Source organism: Penicillium cosmopolitanum, assembly GCF_028827165.1.
Source record: "Penicillium cosmopolitanum strain IBT 29677 chromosome Unknown utg000013l:1.0-859999.0:1.0-860633.0, whole genome shotgun sequence".
Classification (NCBI taxonomy): Eukaryota; Fungi; Ascomycota; class Eurotiomycetes; order Eurotiales; family Aspergillaceae; genus Penicillium; species Penicillium cosmopolitanum.
Window position 1 is genome coordinate 329970 of NW_026622683.1, and position 18205 is coordinate 348174.

General features: G+C 48.2%; 5 protein-coding genes across 5 annotated transcripts; 3 read left to right on the plus strand and 2 right to left on the minus strand.

The window, feature by feature from the left end:
* Positions 1–1407: 1407 nt before the first annotated feature.
* On the plus strand, positions 1408–4081 carry N7509_014106 (putative C6 transcription factor; the record flags this gene model as incomplete). Its single annotated transcript, XM_056638743.1, has 2 exons — positions 1408–1482; positions 1556–4081. The coding sequence occupies 2 exons, from the start codon at positions 1408–1410 to the stop codon at positions 4079–4081; spliced, it is 2601 nt and encodes an 866-aa protein (XP_056480732.1).
* A 3575-nt stretch (positions 4082–7656) lies between these two features.
* On the plus strand, positions 7657–9066 carry N7509_014107 (uncharacterized protein; the record flags this gene model as incomplete). Its single annotated transcript, XM_056638744.1, has 1 exon — positions 7657–9066. The coding sequence occupies one exon, from the start codon at positions 7657–7659 to the stop codon at positions 9064–9066; it is 1410 nt and encodes a 469-aa protein (XP_056480733.1).
* A 715-nt stretch (positions 9067–9781) lies between these two features.
* On the minus strand, positions 9782–10543 carry N7509_014108 (uncharacterized protein; the record flags this gene model as incomplete). Its single annotated transcript, XM_056638745.1, has 2 exons — positions 9782–10045; positions 10115–10543. 2 exons carry the CDS (start codon positions 10541–10543, stop codon positions 9782–9784), a joined length of 693 nt encoding a protein of 230 aa, XP_056480734.1.
* A 2284-nt stretch (positions 10544–12827) lies between these two features.
* N7509_014109 (putative MFS transporter) lies at positions 12828–14752 on the minus strand (the record flags this gene model as incomplete). The annotated part of the gene is made up of 8 exons (XM_056638746.1): positions 12828–13092; positions 13166–13379; positions 13443–13547; positions 13630–13958; positions 14030–14054; positions 14107–14276; positions 14346–14495; positions 14559–14752. 8 exons carry the CDS (start codon positions 14750–14752, stop codon positions 12828–12830), a joined length of 1452 nt encoding a protein of 483 aa, XP_056480735.1.
* A 1088-nt stretch (positions 14753–15840) lies between these two features.
* Positions 15841–17214, plus strand: N7509_014110 (putative O-methyltransferase; the record flags this gene model as incomplete). Its single annotated transcript, XM_056638747.1, has 4 exons — positions 15841–15936; positions 16005–16152; positions 16216–16230; positions 16304–17214. 4 exons carry the CDS (start codon positions 15841–15843, stop codon positions 17212–17214), a joined length of 1170 nt encoding a protein of 389 aa, XP_056480736.1.
* Positions 17215–18205: the final 991 nt, after the last annotated feature.

Here is an 18205-nt window from a genome sequence, read left to right on the forward strand (position 1 = left end):
TTTGATCGGTCAGACAAACTTCCGAAAGGTCGTCGGTTCGAACCCGGCATGGACCTTTTTTGCTGATTCCTCAGAATAGTCTACATAATGATTGTGATTTTTTGGTATCTTTTCCTCTGCATATAATTAATGTCACTGTAATAATACCAAGCGGTTCATTCACTGCTGCACAGGCAGCTGTATAAGTGGGCATCTTTGAATAGCTTCGCAGCCATGTGACTAGGTCTGTTTGTTTAAAAGACCTGATCCTATATGGACCATCAAGATCAAAAATAGAATTACTGTTAAGCTTAATTTAATGCAGGTAGTGTCAATATACTATTTTATATATATATAGAAATGTACCACTTACAAGGTATACTCCATCTTCCTGGGCAGTGCATCTTGGCAACATGGAGGCATACCCGGCAAAGACCTTAGCCGCGCCTAAAATAAACTCGAACTGAGACATCGAGGGAATGGAACTGGATACCATCTACAGCGCTTTGGAGTAAATGATTTATGACTATTCATCCAAAATATCTATGGATACTAGAATAGTAGCATAACTGTAATATCACAATATCCCAGTCATTGAGTCCCGCGCAACCCGAGGCAGTGGAGGGAACCCGCACCTTCGGAAGCGATCAGCCGATCGGGAGGAAATGGGACAGGACGGGACGGGGATACATCGGGATGCCGTAGGGTATCCTTGCGAGCCGGGAAGATCAGATCAGTCCGGTTTAAATGGGAGGCTGTGTTGTTCTATTTATTCTACCCTAAATGTTACCCTAAATTATACCCTAAATCCTTAGTTTGACTAGTTTCTAGCTGTGTTACTGGGATAATTGGGAATGGGAATGGGAATATCGTGGGGATGTCTGGAACTGCCGACGATCGGCAGTTGGCGGTAGTCGGTTATAGGAGTGGAAGTATAGGAAGAGTACGGAATATTAGGTACTTATAGGATAGACAGAGTAGATAGTTGCAGTATGAGAAGTATTCTCATGAGTGTACTTCTGTTAGTTATAGTCAGCTATACATAGTATTCTAGCATACTGTATACTCTACACTGTACTAGGCTGTGTCTTCCACATCGTGGGGATGTGGGGAAGCAGAACTCCTGACAATGGAATATCATACTTTCTATTCTAGTAAATCTGCTATTTCTAAACTAGTATTACTAGTACTATTTCTATTAATTCTTTAATTCTATAATTCTAGCCTACAACTACACTATATTCACCGCCTCTGGTTGGCTGTCTTGCGTAATCCTTCCGATTGCGTCGATTTACTTTAAACACTTCACCTCCTCCGCTTTTCCGCTCCTCCACTCCTCCGCTCTCCACGCGACTCCGACTCCGACTCTCCCAATTCACCTTCTCCTCCCTCGCAGACATAGCATGTATCCTGCCCAACTCACTCCTCATGGATGAGGGTTCCGACAAGGCCCCTCGACGAAAGAGGGTCTCGCGCGCCTGCGACCGCTGTCGAAGCAAAAAGGTACCAGCTACTCCAGCTACCCCCCCTCACACACACCCTCGCCCAATCTCACCCTACTAACTCACATCTCCAGGACAAATGCGACGGCATTCGTCCCACATGTTCCGCCTGCCAGGCCTCCGGCCAATCCTGCTCCTACGACCCCCACGCAAAGAAACGCGGTCTCCCCGAAGGCTACGTCCGCGGACTCGAGAAGCTCTGGGCACTATCGATATGTAACATCGACGGGTTCGAAGATACCATGCTGGCCATGCTAGGCGCGACCGCCGACTCGGCCGATCGTCGAGCCAAATTGATGTCTGTCTGGTCTGACGATACTTCTTCCGAGAGTTTACATGAAACGTGGAAATCGAGTCGTCTTTATGGTGCGCTGGAGAAAATGCTCTCCAGTTCGGAGCAGACACAGACTTCCGCGACAGCTACCGGGGCGGGGACGGGGAAACGGTCGCGCAATCCGAATGACGATCCTGATAGTGGTTGGGGGTATCGCTTCGGGAGAGAATCGAGTCCACTAGGTCCGGATGCGCCGCGAATTGTCGGACCTGTTTCACTTTCGCATTCGCACCCGCACTCGCCCACTGCGAAGCGCACACGATTGGGGCAGTCACAGTCGCACTCGCACTCGCAGCCACAATCCGATCGCAGTATCACATCTTCACCTCCGCAAACCCTCCAATTACCCGCGCAAACCTCCCAACTCCTCGACATCTATTTCGCAGCAACACACTCCTGGCTCCCAATCCTCGCAAAACACAATACCCTCCGCGCCTCCTACCTCTACGCAAACACCACCGTCTCACTCACAGCCACAACCCCCGGCTCCGGCGATCACGCTGCACTATGGGCAATCCTCAGCTATACAATCACACAATCGCGAACCGATCCTCGCTCCAGTTCCAGTTCCAGTTCCAGTTCCAGTTCCAGTCCCGCCGGCATACTGTCACTAGCAAAAGAATACTACACCATCTCGCGCCATCTCATTCCTCTCGAAAAAGACCGATACGAACTCGGTCATATCCAAGCATTACTCCTACTCACGTTGGTGAATATGGGACTGGAAGATTGGACAGCGGCATGGTTATTAAGTGGACAAGCAGTTCGCATGGCGATAGCGATGGGTCTGGGCTCTTTCACCGACATGCGACGATCTGACGAGCTGAGACAGGGCAAGGCCGTGTTTCTGGGCTGTTTTGTCATTGATTCACTTCTTTCTTTCCGCCTTCGTCGTTGTCCGGCTATGTCGGCGAATGATATTGCACCGGTTGGTTTATTGGAAGAAGATGGATTAGAAGAGTGGAATTCTTGGGCCGATGTTCTTCCCACGGCCAGCAACAGCAGCAGCACCACCACCTCCACCACCACACATGGAAAGGTCCCCCCACGCCGAGGACCGCTAATGTCTCTAAGCTGCTTCAACCGCCTAATCGAACTATCCAGCGTCCTAAACAAAATCTCCCGCAATCTCTCAATGGGTTATAAACCCTCCACATTCGCACAACAACTAGTCATGGACCTGAAACAATGGGACGACTCCCTCCCACTAGGCTGCCGTCTAATCGGGCCAGAAAGTATCTACCCAGAACGACACTCGGCATTACTCCCACACCAAAGTTATCTAGGACTAACATACGTCGCCACCTTGCTTTGGTTATATATCTCTCTCATCCCTGGAGAACAGGGACTCCATCGCTCGCAAAGACCCGCGACAGAGGGTGCGAAGAAGTTACTTTATCGTGGGTTGGCTATGTTGGCGCAGCATTTGGATAATTTCCCAATTTGTGCTCTGCCGCCTATGTTTGAGTTTGGTCTTAGGACTATTTCAGAGCAGGCTTTTGCTTTACGGCAGAATGTTGATTCGTCCGATTCGTTTCCGTTTGTGAGGTGGGCGGAGGAGTTTCGTCAGAAGTGTTCGGCGCTTGTGGAGTGTTGGCCTGTTTATGGGTCTCTTGTTGTGGGGATGGAACGGGGTCAGCAGACGCAGTCACAACAGCAGACACAGACACAGTCGAATGGGTATCACCCGTCGCCAACGAACTTTGGAAATGGAGGCGGAGGTATTATGCCAGCACCGATCACGGCAGTGCCAAGTGTACCTGTTCCTGTGTCTGTTCCCGCTCCTATGCCCGAGCAGGTAAACTACGCATCATCCATAATGGGAATAAGCATGCCGGTAGACGGGCAGTCCTTAACGCCAAAGGACACTATCATGGAGAACACAGATCTACCCATGATACCAGTGGATAATAGGTCCGGCCCATTAGAACCGATGGATATGGAGAAATTACCACAATCACAACCACACCCACAACCACAACGACCAGATGCAGTATACCCATCTCATCCACCACCACAACACCCACATCAACACCACCCCTCAACGCCAGACTCCCCCTCAATCCTCTCAACAAACCCCTACGCATCAGCCCCCAACTCCGCCCCAACCTCCACCTCTATCCCAGGTCCCGGCCCCGAAGATCTAGACGCAATATTCAAAGACCTAGCCTACCTCGACACAACAGAATGGTCCTCGAACCGTGAAGCCGGACTCAAAGATTTCGGATTCCTGAGACGACTCCACATTCCAGGCTTTCTGTCATGATCCTGATCGACTTGGTTCCCAGCCTCTTGTTCATCCGCCTTCTATTGCGGATATTTGGCCGCCGCCAGGATTTTTTCCGGAGACGTTTCGGGATAGTGGGGATCGTGGGAGGGATTTATAGATGGGGGAGGGGGATCTGTATATATACCCGACTTGTGCACTGGCATGGAAGGAGTGTGCAGGTTAAACGTTGTGTATAAACTTGAATCGATATACTATTCTTGTATTAAATGTTGCTTAACATTATACCTGGAACTTGGAGCTGGGTTTATATTACTAGTATGACGAAGCTTGAACGCATAACTACTGGCACTAGTAGTACGAGAACTAGATATTTTACTACCTAGTAGGTCATTCCATGCCGCCCTTAAAGGACTTTCAAGTTGAATTAGAATCTGCGGACTTCCAACCTTGGAATGTTCAAAGAAACTGTGTTCGGACATTGCATTTGACTAATCACTGCTAAATCTAGACTCAATTCATGATACCACAAGAACTAGAAACCCATCGAGACTGCCACCTCTTGAAAATCCTGCCCAGGTGGCAGGGACAACATTACTACGAACCAGGTGGATCATGACCAGACCGACCATCCTCCACAACAACAGCAGCGAAATGCATTCTTGACATACTGAGTGGCGTATACCCATCCTCCGATTCAGCATGAATATCAACCTTCTCCATATCAAGAAGTAAAATCACAGCCTCTATCCGGTTCCAATAGACAGCCCAGAAAAGCAGAGTCCGGCCATTATTATCCGCACAGTCTAGATCAACGCTGATCTGTCGCGGTCTCTCGGGAGATTCTCAATGATCATGAGAATAATCTCGTTGGGGAGTGCAACTCGCGGCATTTTGAATGTAGGTAGTAGAATCTGTTGAAAAGTGATAGGCTGGTCAAAGTGACAAAAAGCATTCAGGGCGGTGATATCAAGAGAAATGAGAGAAGTGACAAAAAGCATTCAGGGCGGTGATATCAAGAGAAATGAGAGAAGTGACAGTGAAGCGATCTAGACAGGCAAGGACGAAATTGCGGCCTTGTTGCCTGAGGCTGGGAGTTCCCCAGGCACCTACGCCTCAACCAAATCTTCAAGTTCATTTTTGACATAAAGATTATTCATGGTGAATGAGGAAGCGATGGAATTCTAATGTTAGCCACAGAAAGTGAGGTTCAAGAAGGCAGTGGCCATGTTTTCTCTATATATAGATCAAATGTCACAGAAGTATTTCACTGCCGCCGTAGATCAACTGGAGCAGAAAAAGCAGGCCAAGAGCATGGGAAGCCCTTTTTCTCTCTATATATATTTGCATCCATTTCGTTGATAATTAATATAAATCCATGAATATGGACTGAGGACGGGAGAGATGATCATGATAAGATATGTGTAGAATGGAAGTCTAGCTGAAACTACTAAAGCTGTCAAAAACTAGATATAGCGTGGTGGCCTGACTAATCCTGTGCGACCTGATTCATCCGGTCTTAGAATCAATCACATACGAAGCTTTAAATCTGCTTGTGCATAATATGTTCGTTGTTGTTGCATTGCGGGTCTGGCCCGCTATACTGGCCTTGGCGGTTATGCCACTATCATGACACCTTCATGTGCACAAGTATGGCTAGTCGGGCAGTAAAAATTTATTCGCAGTTTTTTATACAGTCAACAGATAACTGGCTTACTTTCAATGTTTTATCAAGGTGAATCTACGTCAACGCCCCTCCCCCACGTGCCATCTACCCCTGAAGATCCCATTGAAGCTAAAAAGAACCGAACGGGTAAGTAGGTTCTCCACCAAAAGCTTAATCACCTTTAAAGCAGGCTACAACAATCTATTGCATACTATTGAACGATATCGAGTGGAGGTTATTGACGTGCTTGGGGATTTTCGAGTGGAGGGGCACCGTGAGTGTGCACTGCCACGTCATGGAAACACTGCCCTGACAAAATAAAGGGCAGAGTGTGCTGAGAGATATGGGGCACGGAGTAGTGGGGCAAAGATCGACTTGGGATTTATTTACCGGTGCTCCATAGCTTTGTTATGTTCAAAGAGCTTGCCGAATACAGCGTAATGATAGGGGCTCATTTGCGGAGATCAGGGGTTCAAGTTTGCGGCAATTTTCCAGAAAGAAGGGTATATCGCGACTAGTGTTCCACCATTAAATTGAGATCACATTTACAAAGTACTATTGTCGCAGCCCTGTCGTTCCAAGGTGGCTTAGATGTCTCTGGGTACTCCGTAGAGTAAATAGCTTCCAAGGTTGGGGTAGAAGTATACAAGTCCAGTGCATAGGGCGAGACTGCAATTTGTGCATATTAGAATAACAAAATTTGCACTGAATAAATGGAGATGAAAAATTTGAATACTAGTAACTGGTACCAACAAAAATGAGGGTTATGAAAGGCTTTTTCTACCTGCACAGGTAGTCGATGTTCCTTTCTCACATACCTAGGTATCATGCAACTTGGCAATATTGTGCAGCCACACAGTAATTATAGATACAGTGCCATTGGAGTACGAGGGAGTAATATTTGAAGCAAGCAGCAGAGTAAAATGTATTTCTGGCGTGTCTGAAAATAAAGAGGGCAAAATAGCACTCGAAATTGAATATATGTCTATTCGTGCATCTATATATTTCCAGCGAGTTTATAGGCTCGGCATTCAAGTTGTCACCAGTGGCACTCAACCCCAGACTCGGAAACTGGTAGGTAGTATTTTCGAGCCACCCTCGCATTCAATTGCTGGAAGAGAAGACTGTAGTTTAATTGAACAATTTAACAACTCTTCAGACCATAGTACAGTAGTATTACTAACTAGTAATTTTTGTAGTGCTGTTTCAGCTGTCAGCCAATGCTGAGTCATCCATCAAGATCAACCTCGGTTCGTCGACTTCGCCTCTTCTCCACTTCAACATTCCCCACAGTTTCACCTTCAACACAATCAACTTTGAACTTTTGAAACCGTTGGAACAAGGATGAGTTCCCTCAATCTGCTGCATGTACATGCACTTGTTCCATGAGAACTCATCCTCTGTGCTATCCTCCGGATAACCGCTCCCCAGCATCATCCCTGGCGATCTCTACCCTCCTGGACACTCCACTTGTCCCAGTGCCCCCGGCGCCAGTCGATCCTTGCTTCGCCTGCCAAAAAACCCGCAACCGATGACGCTGACCGTGGGTCGCCGGGTGGTTCTTGAACCCTCGCCACGGCCTCGTTGGCCCCTGGCCCGCGTGGTCGCTGATCCCTCTCCAGCTTGCCCCAATGCACGACCTATCACTCCAGCGCTTCGTTGCCGCCGTCGAATCAGCAATGTCTCTGACCGCAATTCTCCATCGATCGCCAGCTGGGGGGAGAGGGGCATGGGAATTGCGAACGCGAACCGTCCTGTCCTGTCTTGTGTCTGTCAAGGCTGATCACCATCTCCCTTTTTCTGTCCCTGCTGTCCCTTCATTTTCACCCTTCTTTCACTTCTTTCATTTCTTCTAACTGCGACGACTTCTCCTCCTCTTTCTGCTCCTCTCCATGGCCCTGCCTTCTACACTCCTTTACTGATTGTTCATTCTTTCCGACCCGCGACAATGTTCACTTCCCCACGACGATGGATTTTCATCGTCTCTCCACTCATTACCCTCAGCCTGATTTATTACCTCTACCTCAACCCCCACGGCCACTCGGCCGCAGCCAAAAATGCCGAACATTCTATCCACGCCGAGCAAGGCCAGATCATTATCGAAGAACCGTCTCCTCCGACCAGTGACTCCGTCCCCAAGACACCCAAACCCACCAAGCAGGAGCTTGAGGAGAACCAGTGTGGCCACGTTCGCCGAGATATGGATGATATCTTTGTTGTCTTGAAGACGGGCGCCACTGAGTCTCAACAAAAGGTCCCCGTGCAGCTCCGCACCACCCTTCAATGTGTCCCCAACTACGCCATCTTCTCCGACTACGAGGAAACTATCAGCGGCGTGCCAACCTACGATGTCCTCAGCAACGTGACCGAAGCAACCATGAACAGCGAGCCCGAGTTCAACATCTACCACCGTTTGCAACAGGTTGGCCGGGAAGGCCTCACCGATGAAGAATGGGGTGACCACGAGAACGGTCCCTTCGGAAAGACCAACAATCCCGGATGGAAGCTGGACAAGTGGAAGTTCTTGCCCATGATCGATGGGGCATTGGAAGCGATGCCGGATGCCAAGTGGTACATCTTTATCGAGGCCGATACTTATGTCGTGTGGCCCAACCTGATCAACTGGCTGAACCACCTGGACCACACTCGAAGCTATTACATCGGAAGCCCTATGCAAATCGGCGATATCCTGTTTGCTTATGGAGGCTCTGGCGTTATTCTCTCCGCCGAGGCAATGAAGCGTCTTCAAACATACCGCTCCGAACACCAAGCCGAGCTGGAGAAGATGACCGCCGATGAGTGGGCTGGAGACTGCGTCCTCGCGCGGGCCTTTGACCAAATCAAAATCCCACTCACCTGGGCCTGGCCCATGATGCTGACCACTCGACCCTGGGAGATTGACCACTTCTCCGAGGGTTACGGTCGCCAGCCCTGGTGTTACCCAGCTGTTTCATACCACCGTATGACCCCTCGAGACATCGAGGAGATGTGGCGATTCGACCGGACATGGTTCAGAAGTGGCAAGAATGCTCTTCTCCTCCACGCCGATGTATACCGTGAATTCATTCACAACGGTAGCCTCGCTGGACGCGATGATTGGGACAACATGTCACCCATTGATATAATCTTCGATGAACCCACCAAACCCTCGCTGGAGAGCTGCCACCAAGCCTGCACGCAGAACAAGGAGTGTCTGCAATATACCTGGAACCAGAAGGAGAATACTTGCAAGCACGCCTCAACGACCTTCCACGGCGCTGCAAGCAATGGCACATACTCCGGCTGGATGACCCATCGTGTGCAGAAGCTTCTGCGAAACTTCCAGTCATCTTGTCCACAAGTCGAATACATCTTTTGAAGCGAGCCATGAACACAACACCAACACAACACCCGTTTAGCATTTTCTTTTCACCTCTTGTCTTGTCTTGTCTTGTCTTGTCTTGTCTTGTATATATACCATTCTCTGCACATACTTCCTATTTTTCTCTTTGCCGCGATCCTTTCTTCGCAACAAGATCATCGGCGAGGCGTTGCTGGCATTTCACGCACTTCTGCGCTGCATTTCATTTATATTTTGTTTTATTGTCTGCTGGACGGACTGAGACTCCGAATCGCTTGCATGAGATCCAAGGATCTGATCAATGCATCAATTTGACGATGAATATAGTCAATCAAACGAAGAAATAAATCTATCATTTCAAAGTTCAAGTTCAGTTCTTACGGGATATCCTTAAAATACTACAAGTAGTAAAGAAAACAAGTCGTGAATCAGACTAAGACGGCAAGCCGAGCCGAACCAAGCTAAAACCCCCCGACCCCCGAGTCAAAATTCCGTTCGTACTAGTAGGGTGAGGTAGCTCAGCTGGTCTATCAATCTGACGACAGACCCGCCTCGGTACATAACCCAAGGTCGTATGTAGTTCGATTTGGTAATTATTGTTCTCCAAGAGGTGATTAAAATGCCGGGTGATCTTGCATTTGGGGTTAAGCTTAATACATGTCCTTCTTGCCTGCAAGTTACATAACTATTAAGCTAAACTTCCCGGGGGGGCCTCGGCTATCCTCTTTAATATTTAAGCAACATCAACAGCAACATCCGATGAATCCTCAGCTATCTTCATCAAGCTCCCCAGCAAAGCCTGCAGATCAAAACTGCCATCGTTCGACTCTCCTTCATTCTCACAGAACTCGAAAACATGACCAAAGATATTTCCGGGCTCACCTCCATTGGTAAAGGTGATATAGCACGGGGTAGTCTGATAATTGTTCGTTTCGTAATCAGCAAGTGTGTCTCCCTGCCTTTCTGTCTCAACGTAATAGACAGACCCATACACGACCTGCCCTGGGGCATCCAGGAGAGTGGGATGTCGGCCCCATAGTTTGCATTAGTAGCCGAGTATAGAGACAGGTCGAAGTTGTGGCTCGGTTTTTAGACTGAGAAGTTCCCGGAGTATAGTCGGATCAGCCAGGGTGCCGTAAAGGAAATAATGACCGGTAGGTGAAGTAAATGGATTGTGATAAGACAGTGGCTCTTTGGGTTCGTAGAAATAACCAGGGGGAGCGGACATCGGCTTTAGGATGTATTTTGAAAGTCTGAAGTTTGGATCTTCGACTAGACGTCTGAAGTCTGGATTTTTGAATGCAGGAGGAGGAGGAGGAGGAGGAGGAGGAGGAGGGGAAGAGACAGATTTATAGTTAGCAACTCCCTTGTCTCCTTGGTCGAACTCCATGATGGATCGCGAGACATTGAAGGTTAGATCTTCGAGTGGAGGAGGTGATGCGGGAAGGGGAAGGGGAGAGCCGGAGGCTCCATTGTCTCCTTCGTTGCCAAACATTTCTGTAACTAACGGCCAGAAAAGTCAAAACAGGGCGAAGGTGAGAGCAAGCTGAAGAATAAAACCTGGATAGGAGTCTCGGTCTTTCAAGTCGGGGGTTTGTTTTCACCGTTTCCCAGAGCCACCAAGCGGCCGTGAAGTGCGAAAACCGCGCAAATGCGTAGCGCTTCTCCTGAGAAAAGACTGAAAAATAGCCTGGGGAAATAAGACGAAAGAGGTGTGGGCGAAAGGTGGTGAAGGTGGTGAAAGGAAGAGAACTATGTGCGGTTCACCTCGCTGCTCACTGGTACTAGGCAGCTGCTGCCTGCCAGTGAGGCCACCCAGAAGTTTATACTGACCTCATCGCTACTCGAAGCGGCGTTAGACAGACCACATAGGATAACAGCGCAATAATCTCAAGGCCAGGTGGCTCAGACATGATATTCTGGTATCATTAGATTCGCAATATTGAGCCCTCACGATACAGGGTAATAAATAGCAAAAATTGACAAGCTCCAAATTGTTAAAACTTCAAACTTGAAGAGCATTTAGGTTGTAACTATGCCAAGGTATATAGTACAAGACAATATATAGCCTGGTGAAAGTCCTTTCTTCCGGATTTCTTGCCGCGGAGGAAATTACTAGTAGCTTGAAGTATACTAGTACGCTTTCTATTAGGGTGCGGAGTCTCAGGGTGGCAGTAGACTCAGTGTTGGGGATACGACTGGGAAGGATAATGTGTAGGATACTAAGTAGTGTTATGTTTATATCTCAAACTGGCTACTGGCACAGATAAATCATGAGGATATGTATAGGATGAAAGACTACCTGAGCTCAAAGGAATTAGATTTAGCGCTGTGGACCCTTGTCTTGAAATCAGTAACTACGTAGTACTGATCCGATTGCCGCCATGGAGCCCGTAGGCGAATAGAGCGGGTCATGTTTTCCTGTTACTGCGAACAACTTGGTGCAGGCTAACTCACAAGGTGGAACTATGGAAGCTGCGGATTTCTAACAAAAAGCAAGATGCCGAAGGAAATATCGGAATACATCTATAAGTGTCAGTATGATATATCAAGTAGACGAATCAATATCAAAATTTAACAGGGAAATTTACCCGCCTCCAACGTAGGTAGTGAATGTCCAGCCGTGGGCAATTGCCGCGATGGAAAGGAGCGCGCCAGCTGCCTTAAGAAGCATGACTTTTAAGAAATCGAAAAGATTCTTTAGAGGATGAAGTAGGTTGTTGTGTGTGAGTAAAAAGAGGAGAGCAGAACGTGCGATCTTTATATGCTAGGAGCTAGCCTACGAAAACAAAGCTGTGAGCCGATATCATGATGTCTTTGTGTTGATGATTGAGGAGCGTAAACTAATTGCGATGCCAAGGTGCAATGGGGGCTCGACGTTGCTGATAACGAGGCTATCGCTCCAGCCCCCGTCGATCTGGGGCCAGGATTCTCTCTTTAACAATGAGTGGCTTATAGCCCCACGTGGTATCAGCCGAGTCTGAATCCTGCACCAAGGATGATATCATCCCTGAATACACGACGGTGTACGTATGAGGTTAATTAGTGCGACGACCCAATATAAGCAAATTGGATTCTATTGGTGTATGTATCATATCTGCCTTCCAAGGTTGACACCAGCCTTGAAATAACATCACACAAGATCCTTCAAGGTGTATGCACTTCGCCTCAATCCTATCCACCCCAATTTCATCCTTCCCAATACCCAAACTATCCATTCATAGAAAAAGAAGAAAGGAGATGAACCAAGGCTCTCTCATGATTTGGCCTTCTAAGCCATTCGAAGGCAGACGTCTCTCAACTGATGTAACATTCAAGATGAAACTAGCAGCTGCTGTAACAACCTGAGCCACACTCTGCTAGCGCGGCTCCGCAGCTTAATTGCAAGCCTTGCCTCTCTCTTTCATCTCTTCTTCGCTCCCAGTATCGCTTCCGTCTCATCTTCCTTCTTCTTCTTCCTCTCAAGCTCTTGCTTTCGTCGAATCGCTACTACTCCCTTCGCCTGATCGTTACGTCGTATCTTGATCTCTGTAAGTATCTAAACATCCTCACAGATACAGCTGTGATGCCACATCTCGCACTAAACACTACCGGCAAAATCCCAAATGATTATATACTTGCTGGAATACACGACCTTGAGAACTTTCTCATCTAGGTAGCCAGGAGGGGAGCTTACAGAATGTTGTATTGGGATGCTAAACCTAAGAAGGCAACCAACTTGATCTAGTAATTCACATGTCCGCCATTTACATATCAAATCATCCGCTAACCTCCCGGCCTTATGCAGTACCAGCTGCCCCAACCGTTCCAACTACACCAGCCTTTCGTCGCTCTCGCAGAAGAACAGGCACAATAGTCAACACAACAGAAACACTAACGACGATGGCTTGTAGGCCAAAGACCAGACCCAATCCATTTCGTTGAATCCAAGCAGGCTGGAAATATCCCACCGCAAACCCACCACATGTTCGCCACATGTTGAGAATGGCAGAGACGCAGGTAGATCGATTGGGGTATTTCTCCAAAGCATACGCTGTGATAGCCCTGGTCGGAGTTAGCATGGCCGTTGTCTAGGATTTTGGGCTGGGGTTGAAAGGGACGGCGGGGTGGAACATACACGATTGTACCAACCATTCCAATATTAACCATAATCCACCCAAATGCGATTCCAATCCAGTGTTTACCGAAGTGCATCGTCAGTCCATACGTGAGCAGTCCACAGACCATGCTACCGATGGGAAACCATACTCCGTGTAGTCGATACTCAGTCTGCCAGGCATGTTGGTGTCGGCGATAGATCCATCCGTTGAAGAAGTGACCAAATACCCAACCTGATAAATTGATTAGAATTTTTTCTACATGTGACAGAAGCTTTATCATGAAAAAAAACATACCGCATAGTGCGCCAATAACACCAGCGAAGCGCATGGATGATGCCTCAATTGTATCAAAGAGGTAGGGCGGGCTGTGGAGAAACGTATCGATGGTAGTGGTGATTCCTGAAATCGTCAGCACTGTTCCTATACAACTGCGTCGCAAAAATATGTCATAGAAAAGGAAAATGATAGGGGATAGACATACCGATAGGCCAGGTAAATGTAATCAGAATGGCAATTCCAGTCATCAATAAAGGGAATCGGAATACGTACACCACTAGGATCTTGCACCAGTATCCCAGCGTGTTCCATTTCGGTTGGCCAGTGTTTCCGAAGCCGAAATAAGAGCCTAGTAAGGAGCCCGGCTGTCTATCCGGGTTGTAGTATGTTTCTCGGCCGAAGGCGAGGACGAGAATTGTTGATAGTCCGTATAGAGCTGTTAGTACCCCAAAGGAGGAGACCCAGTTTGTGCCTGCGCCAATGTAGCCGGCTATCGCGGGACCAAGAAAGGGTCCGACGAGGAATGTTGTTCCCCTATACTTTATTAGATTTGAAGTCTCGGGAAGTGATGATGATGGCGCATGTGGAAGTATTATTCAACTTACCAGATGTTGATCATGCGAGGCCATTCTAATAAAATCAGCAAGCTGTGACAATGCGCTAACAACGAGTGTTTACTTACCCTCTGGGCTGTACATGTCGTGAATAATGGGAAGTCCAATCACTTGAGGAACAGTGCCAAAAAGCCCCTGCAGTGAGCGAAAAGCCGTAAAAGTGTTGTAGTCGGTCGAAAGGGTGGCTCCCAGGACCATGAACATTGTGATGACCTGCGGCCAGATCCAGACAGGGAAACTGGAGAGTCAGTTAGTTGAAATTGTACTTCACCACTTATTAAATTATTCAAAATTGGATTCCCCTCACCGGCCATACGCCTCCACGAGCGGAACAGCAAACAGTCCACCGAATCCTTGGAGCAAAATGCCCCAGTTCATGCTCGTCGCGGACTTATTGATGGAAATTCCCCATTCCATTGCCTGGGGAGTGATAAGAGTACCACCCCAGACCATAGCTCTGCGATAGGTACACTGAATGAGCTTAAATGCGACGATCATCGGAAGGGTGGAGTATACATACCCATCTGCAAGTAGCGAGCTCGACATCAGCGCGAGAAAGAGCAGCGTTTTGCGCCTCTGACTCCAATTCTGCGGATTTCGCTCATCCATATCCCCCTTCGATTCTCCCGAGTGTACCTCATGCGTTGAAGCATCCTGGGATAGCGAGGAAGAGTCCATCTCGTGTGCCTCGTTGACGGGGGAGTGTTTCTCCATTTTGCGTAGTGGAGCTGGTATTTACCAGAATTGCCGATTGTGACTCGGTAGATATCCGGAAGGGATGCCACGCGGCAAGGGGAGTAAGGATAGAATCAAGGGAAAAAGAGAAGTGAGTGAGTCCTGCACTGGCTGCACTTTAGCGAGCGACTATCGTTTCCCGGGAAGACCAAGGTTTTATGCATAGAAGAAGAGGAGAAGGGGAGGTTAGATTGAATTCTGACACATGGCAGGAGGATTTCTCGCGTGGCGTGTGTCGCGCAGATGTCCAGGAGACAGGTAGAAAAAAGGATACGAAAAGAAACCAGAAAAAAGGCAGAAAGTGATAGCCCCCTTCTTCTTCTCTGAACTATCCGAATTGTACGGACTAACTAACTTAGTTCGTCCACCTCCACCTCCACCCAAAGGTTGGGTTGGGCTGGGTTCGGTCGGGTCTCGCGAACTTACGATCTGAGAGTATGTAAAGTATCTTATTTCTTTCCCCTCAATTACCCGAGGGAAGTGAACGGATTTGCATTGGTCGGGCCATGGACTGGAATCACACAGATCAAATTACGGCTTTACGCCCCTCTCCACATTGATTTATCGCGCAGATCCCTTCTAGACCCGGGTTCCACTTGGCGCCACTTTGAGGTACAGGGCATCATTTAGGTTTTCAGTCCTTTGAACAAGGCTAAAGTTAGCTTTTGTATTTTTCTCTACGTCTTTTACAATACTGCGTCCATATGGAAGACAAATGTGTTGTCTTTTGCGTTCGTTGGGATCGGCGAGGACTTTCTCTCTCCTTACTGGCGTATCGCTGTGATTTGATATGGATTTGAGGCTTGCAGTAGACTCGTCTCACGAGTTAAGTGGCTGACCAACTTTGGTGGAGTATTTCGGTTACAAAGTTAACTTCCAGAGTGACATGGACATTCTAACTTACTTATTCATTCGAGTTTACTTTTGTATGGAGGAGTCATGCTGGGAATGTTGGGCCACGTACCCCCTTCATCTACGGAGTACATATGTACATAAGACACCAGCACAGCGGACCCGATCGCATCCATCTTTGGTAACGTTCATCCGATTTACAAGTGAGCCAAATCATGTCTTTCCTGGCTCGATTAGCAGGCCTACTTGGCCTGGCTGCGCCAGCTCCTGTTATCCCTCCAGGCGCAGCCCTCGCAGCTACGATTACAGTGGTAAGTTTTGCGCTGGAATCGAACTTAACTTAATTTCATTTTGCTTTGGGTGAAATCTGACTGGTTAGCCGGCTTCTCTTGGGTTTGTTCCTGTCGCGGTCCATTTCGATCTCTTTGGCGAATTGGTTCGTTTGAACCGACATGCGACCGCGGAAGAAGTGGCAAATGCCTGCAATGCGCGCATCAGGGCGTGTTCCACCGGGGATCCTGAAATTGGTATATCTCTCGTATTCTAAGTGCTTTGGCATTAATTTTGTGAATTTTTGCTAATTTTCCCAGCTGTCAGACTTGCCTGTATGGATGCGACCACTTCCCATTGATTACTACTCCTATGTTTTTTGTTTACTTATTAACTGATGCTGGCTAGCCGACACGCTGTATATTATGTCCGGACTGGGCCTAGTCGAGCGCGTGGCTGAGGACTTATTTGCTGCTAATGCAATCACTCGACACATGGTTGACATGCCTTCTGCGCAGCACGGCGCCGTGCATTTCACAACCGAAGGGATGATGGCCGGCGCGTTTATGATGAAGAAGCTTCAAGCTACTAACTTTGCCTATCCATTTTCCGAAGCAGACGGACCCATTCAATATGCTTACAAACTCATGGGAGAGGAGAAGCTGTCCCACGAACACACTTATTCGATTATGGAGCAACAAGGTCGCATGGACAGCTTTAATCAGTTCATGGTGGGCAAGTTTATCAAGTTTGGCACATTTCCGGACCGTGTTGCTTCACTAGGATACAATCTCGATAAAGCCCTTGGCGAACCAGGATCTCTGGATCAGAATCCTGTTATGGTCGATATTGGGGGCGGACGGGGTGAACTACTCCTAGAAGTCCAGGCGGCTTATCCACATCTGCAAGAGGCCAATCTAGTTGTCCAGGAATTCAACACAGAGATCGACGCCGGCGATGTCCCCGGTGTGCGACTGATGGAGTGGAATTACAAGGAAAGTCCCGAGCAGCCGATTCGGGGCGCGCGCATTTACTCACTGCAACATATCCTACACAACCTGCCTGATTTGAACGCGGTGGCGCTTTTACAGAAGCTCTCGCGGGCGATGACGGCCGAATCGCGGTTACTTATCATCGAATATGCGAAAAATATGACTTATACCTCGCTCCACGCGAGTATGATTGCTTTGTATGGGGGCCGCGAACGCAGCCCGGCCGAGTGGAGGCAATTGGCGAGCGTTTCGGGGTTGGAGGTTGGGTTTGAGGGATATGTGCGAGCGGGTGAATCATTGGTGGAGATGAGGTTGAAACCCGAGTAATAAATTTAGCAAATGAATGAGATATCGCCGGATTGAGTTCTGGCCCCAAGTTGAACTGGCTCATCTGCCTAGCGTGTAAAGTAAATTGACGTACTTTGTACCCCGTCCGTACATAGTACTGACATGGTCATGGAACCGGAACAAGTGGGGATGAGCATGTTGTCAGTGGAGTGATCCTCCGGAGCCTTTTCCGGCATTACATTGACTCGGTAAAATACCGACAAAATATCCAGTCGAACAAGAGTTATACGAGATGTGCCTGATCCTCAATGCGAGCTCAGATCATTCACGATATGCTTTGCGCTCTGCATGAACACCCAAGAATTGACAAGTCGAATGTGATGGGTGATCGGCTTGATTCATCACATCTGAAATCTCAGCTCGAATAAATCACACAAACAACCCCTCTCCACCAATTGACGGTATTGAGTTCGCATCAAAGCTTTTTCCGGGTAAATTAGGAACTTCAATTGGCCGGGGTCCCCTCAACTGATGTGGTGACTATTCCTATGACAGACTAGAATGGATCTCCTTACCTTTGACTCAAGTCCATGACCCACTTGTGAATCTTATTTGATCTTCCGATCAAGACCCGGACAACTAGCGCCCGGGTTCCACTGTCAGTGCTCTGAACTTCCGTAGGTTATCTCTTTTACCTGGCTCTTGGGTTGGTATGGATGCAATAGGAAAATAGTACTCCGTACACCGGAAGGAAAGTCGCTGAAGAGGGGCATTGCTTTTTCTCCATTCCAAACCTTTGGACCAACTATTGAATGCACGGCCTCGTTTTGTACAACCCTTGCGTTGGCGACGCATGGCGGTTGCATGGTCGCCATTCGTCCCCAGCTCGCATTGGAATGTCGCTCGCCTGTGCCACCGCGTCCACATGGGCCTTGCAGGAATGAGACCCCTACGCAGGGAAACAAACTAGCTGGGTATGGGTGGAAACCGAACAAATCCTTTATTCCTCCGGGTCTTCCTCGGAAACCGG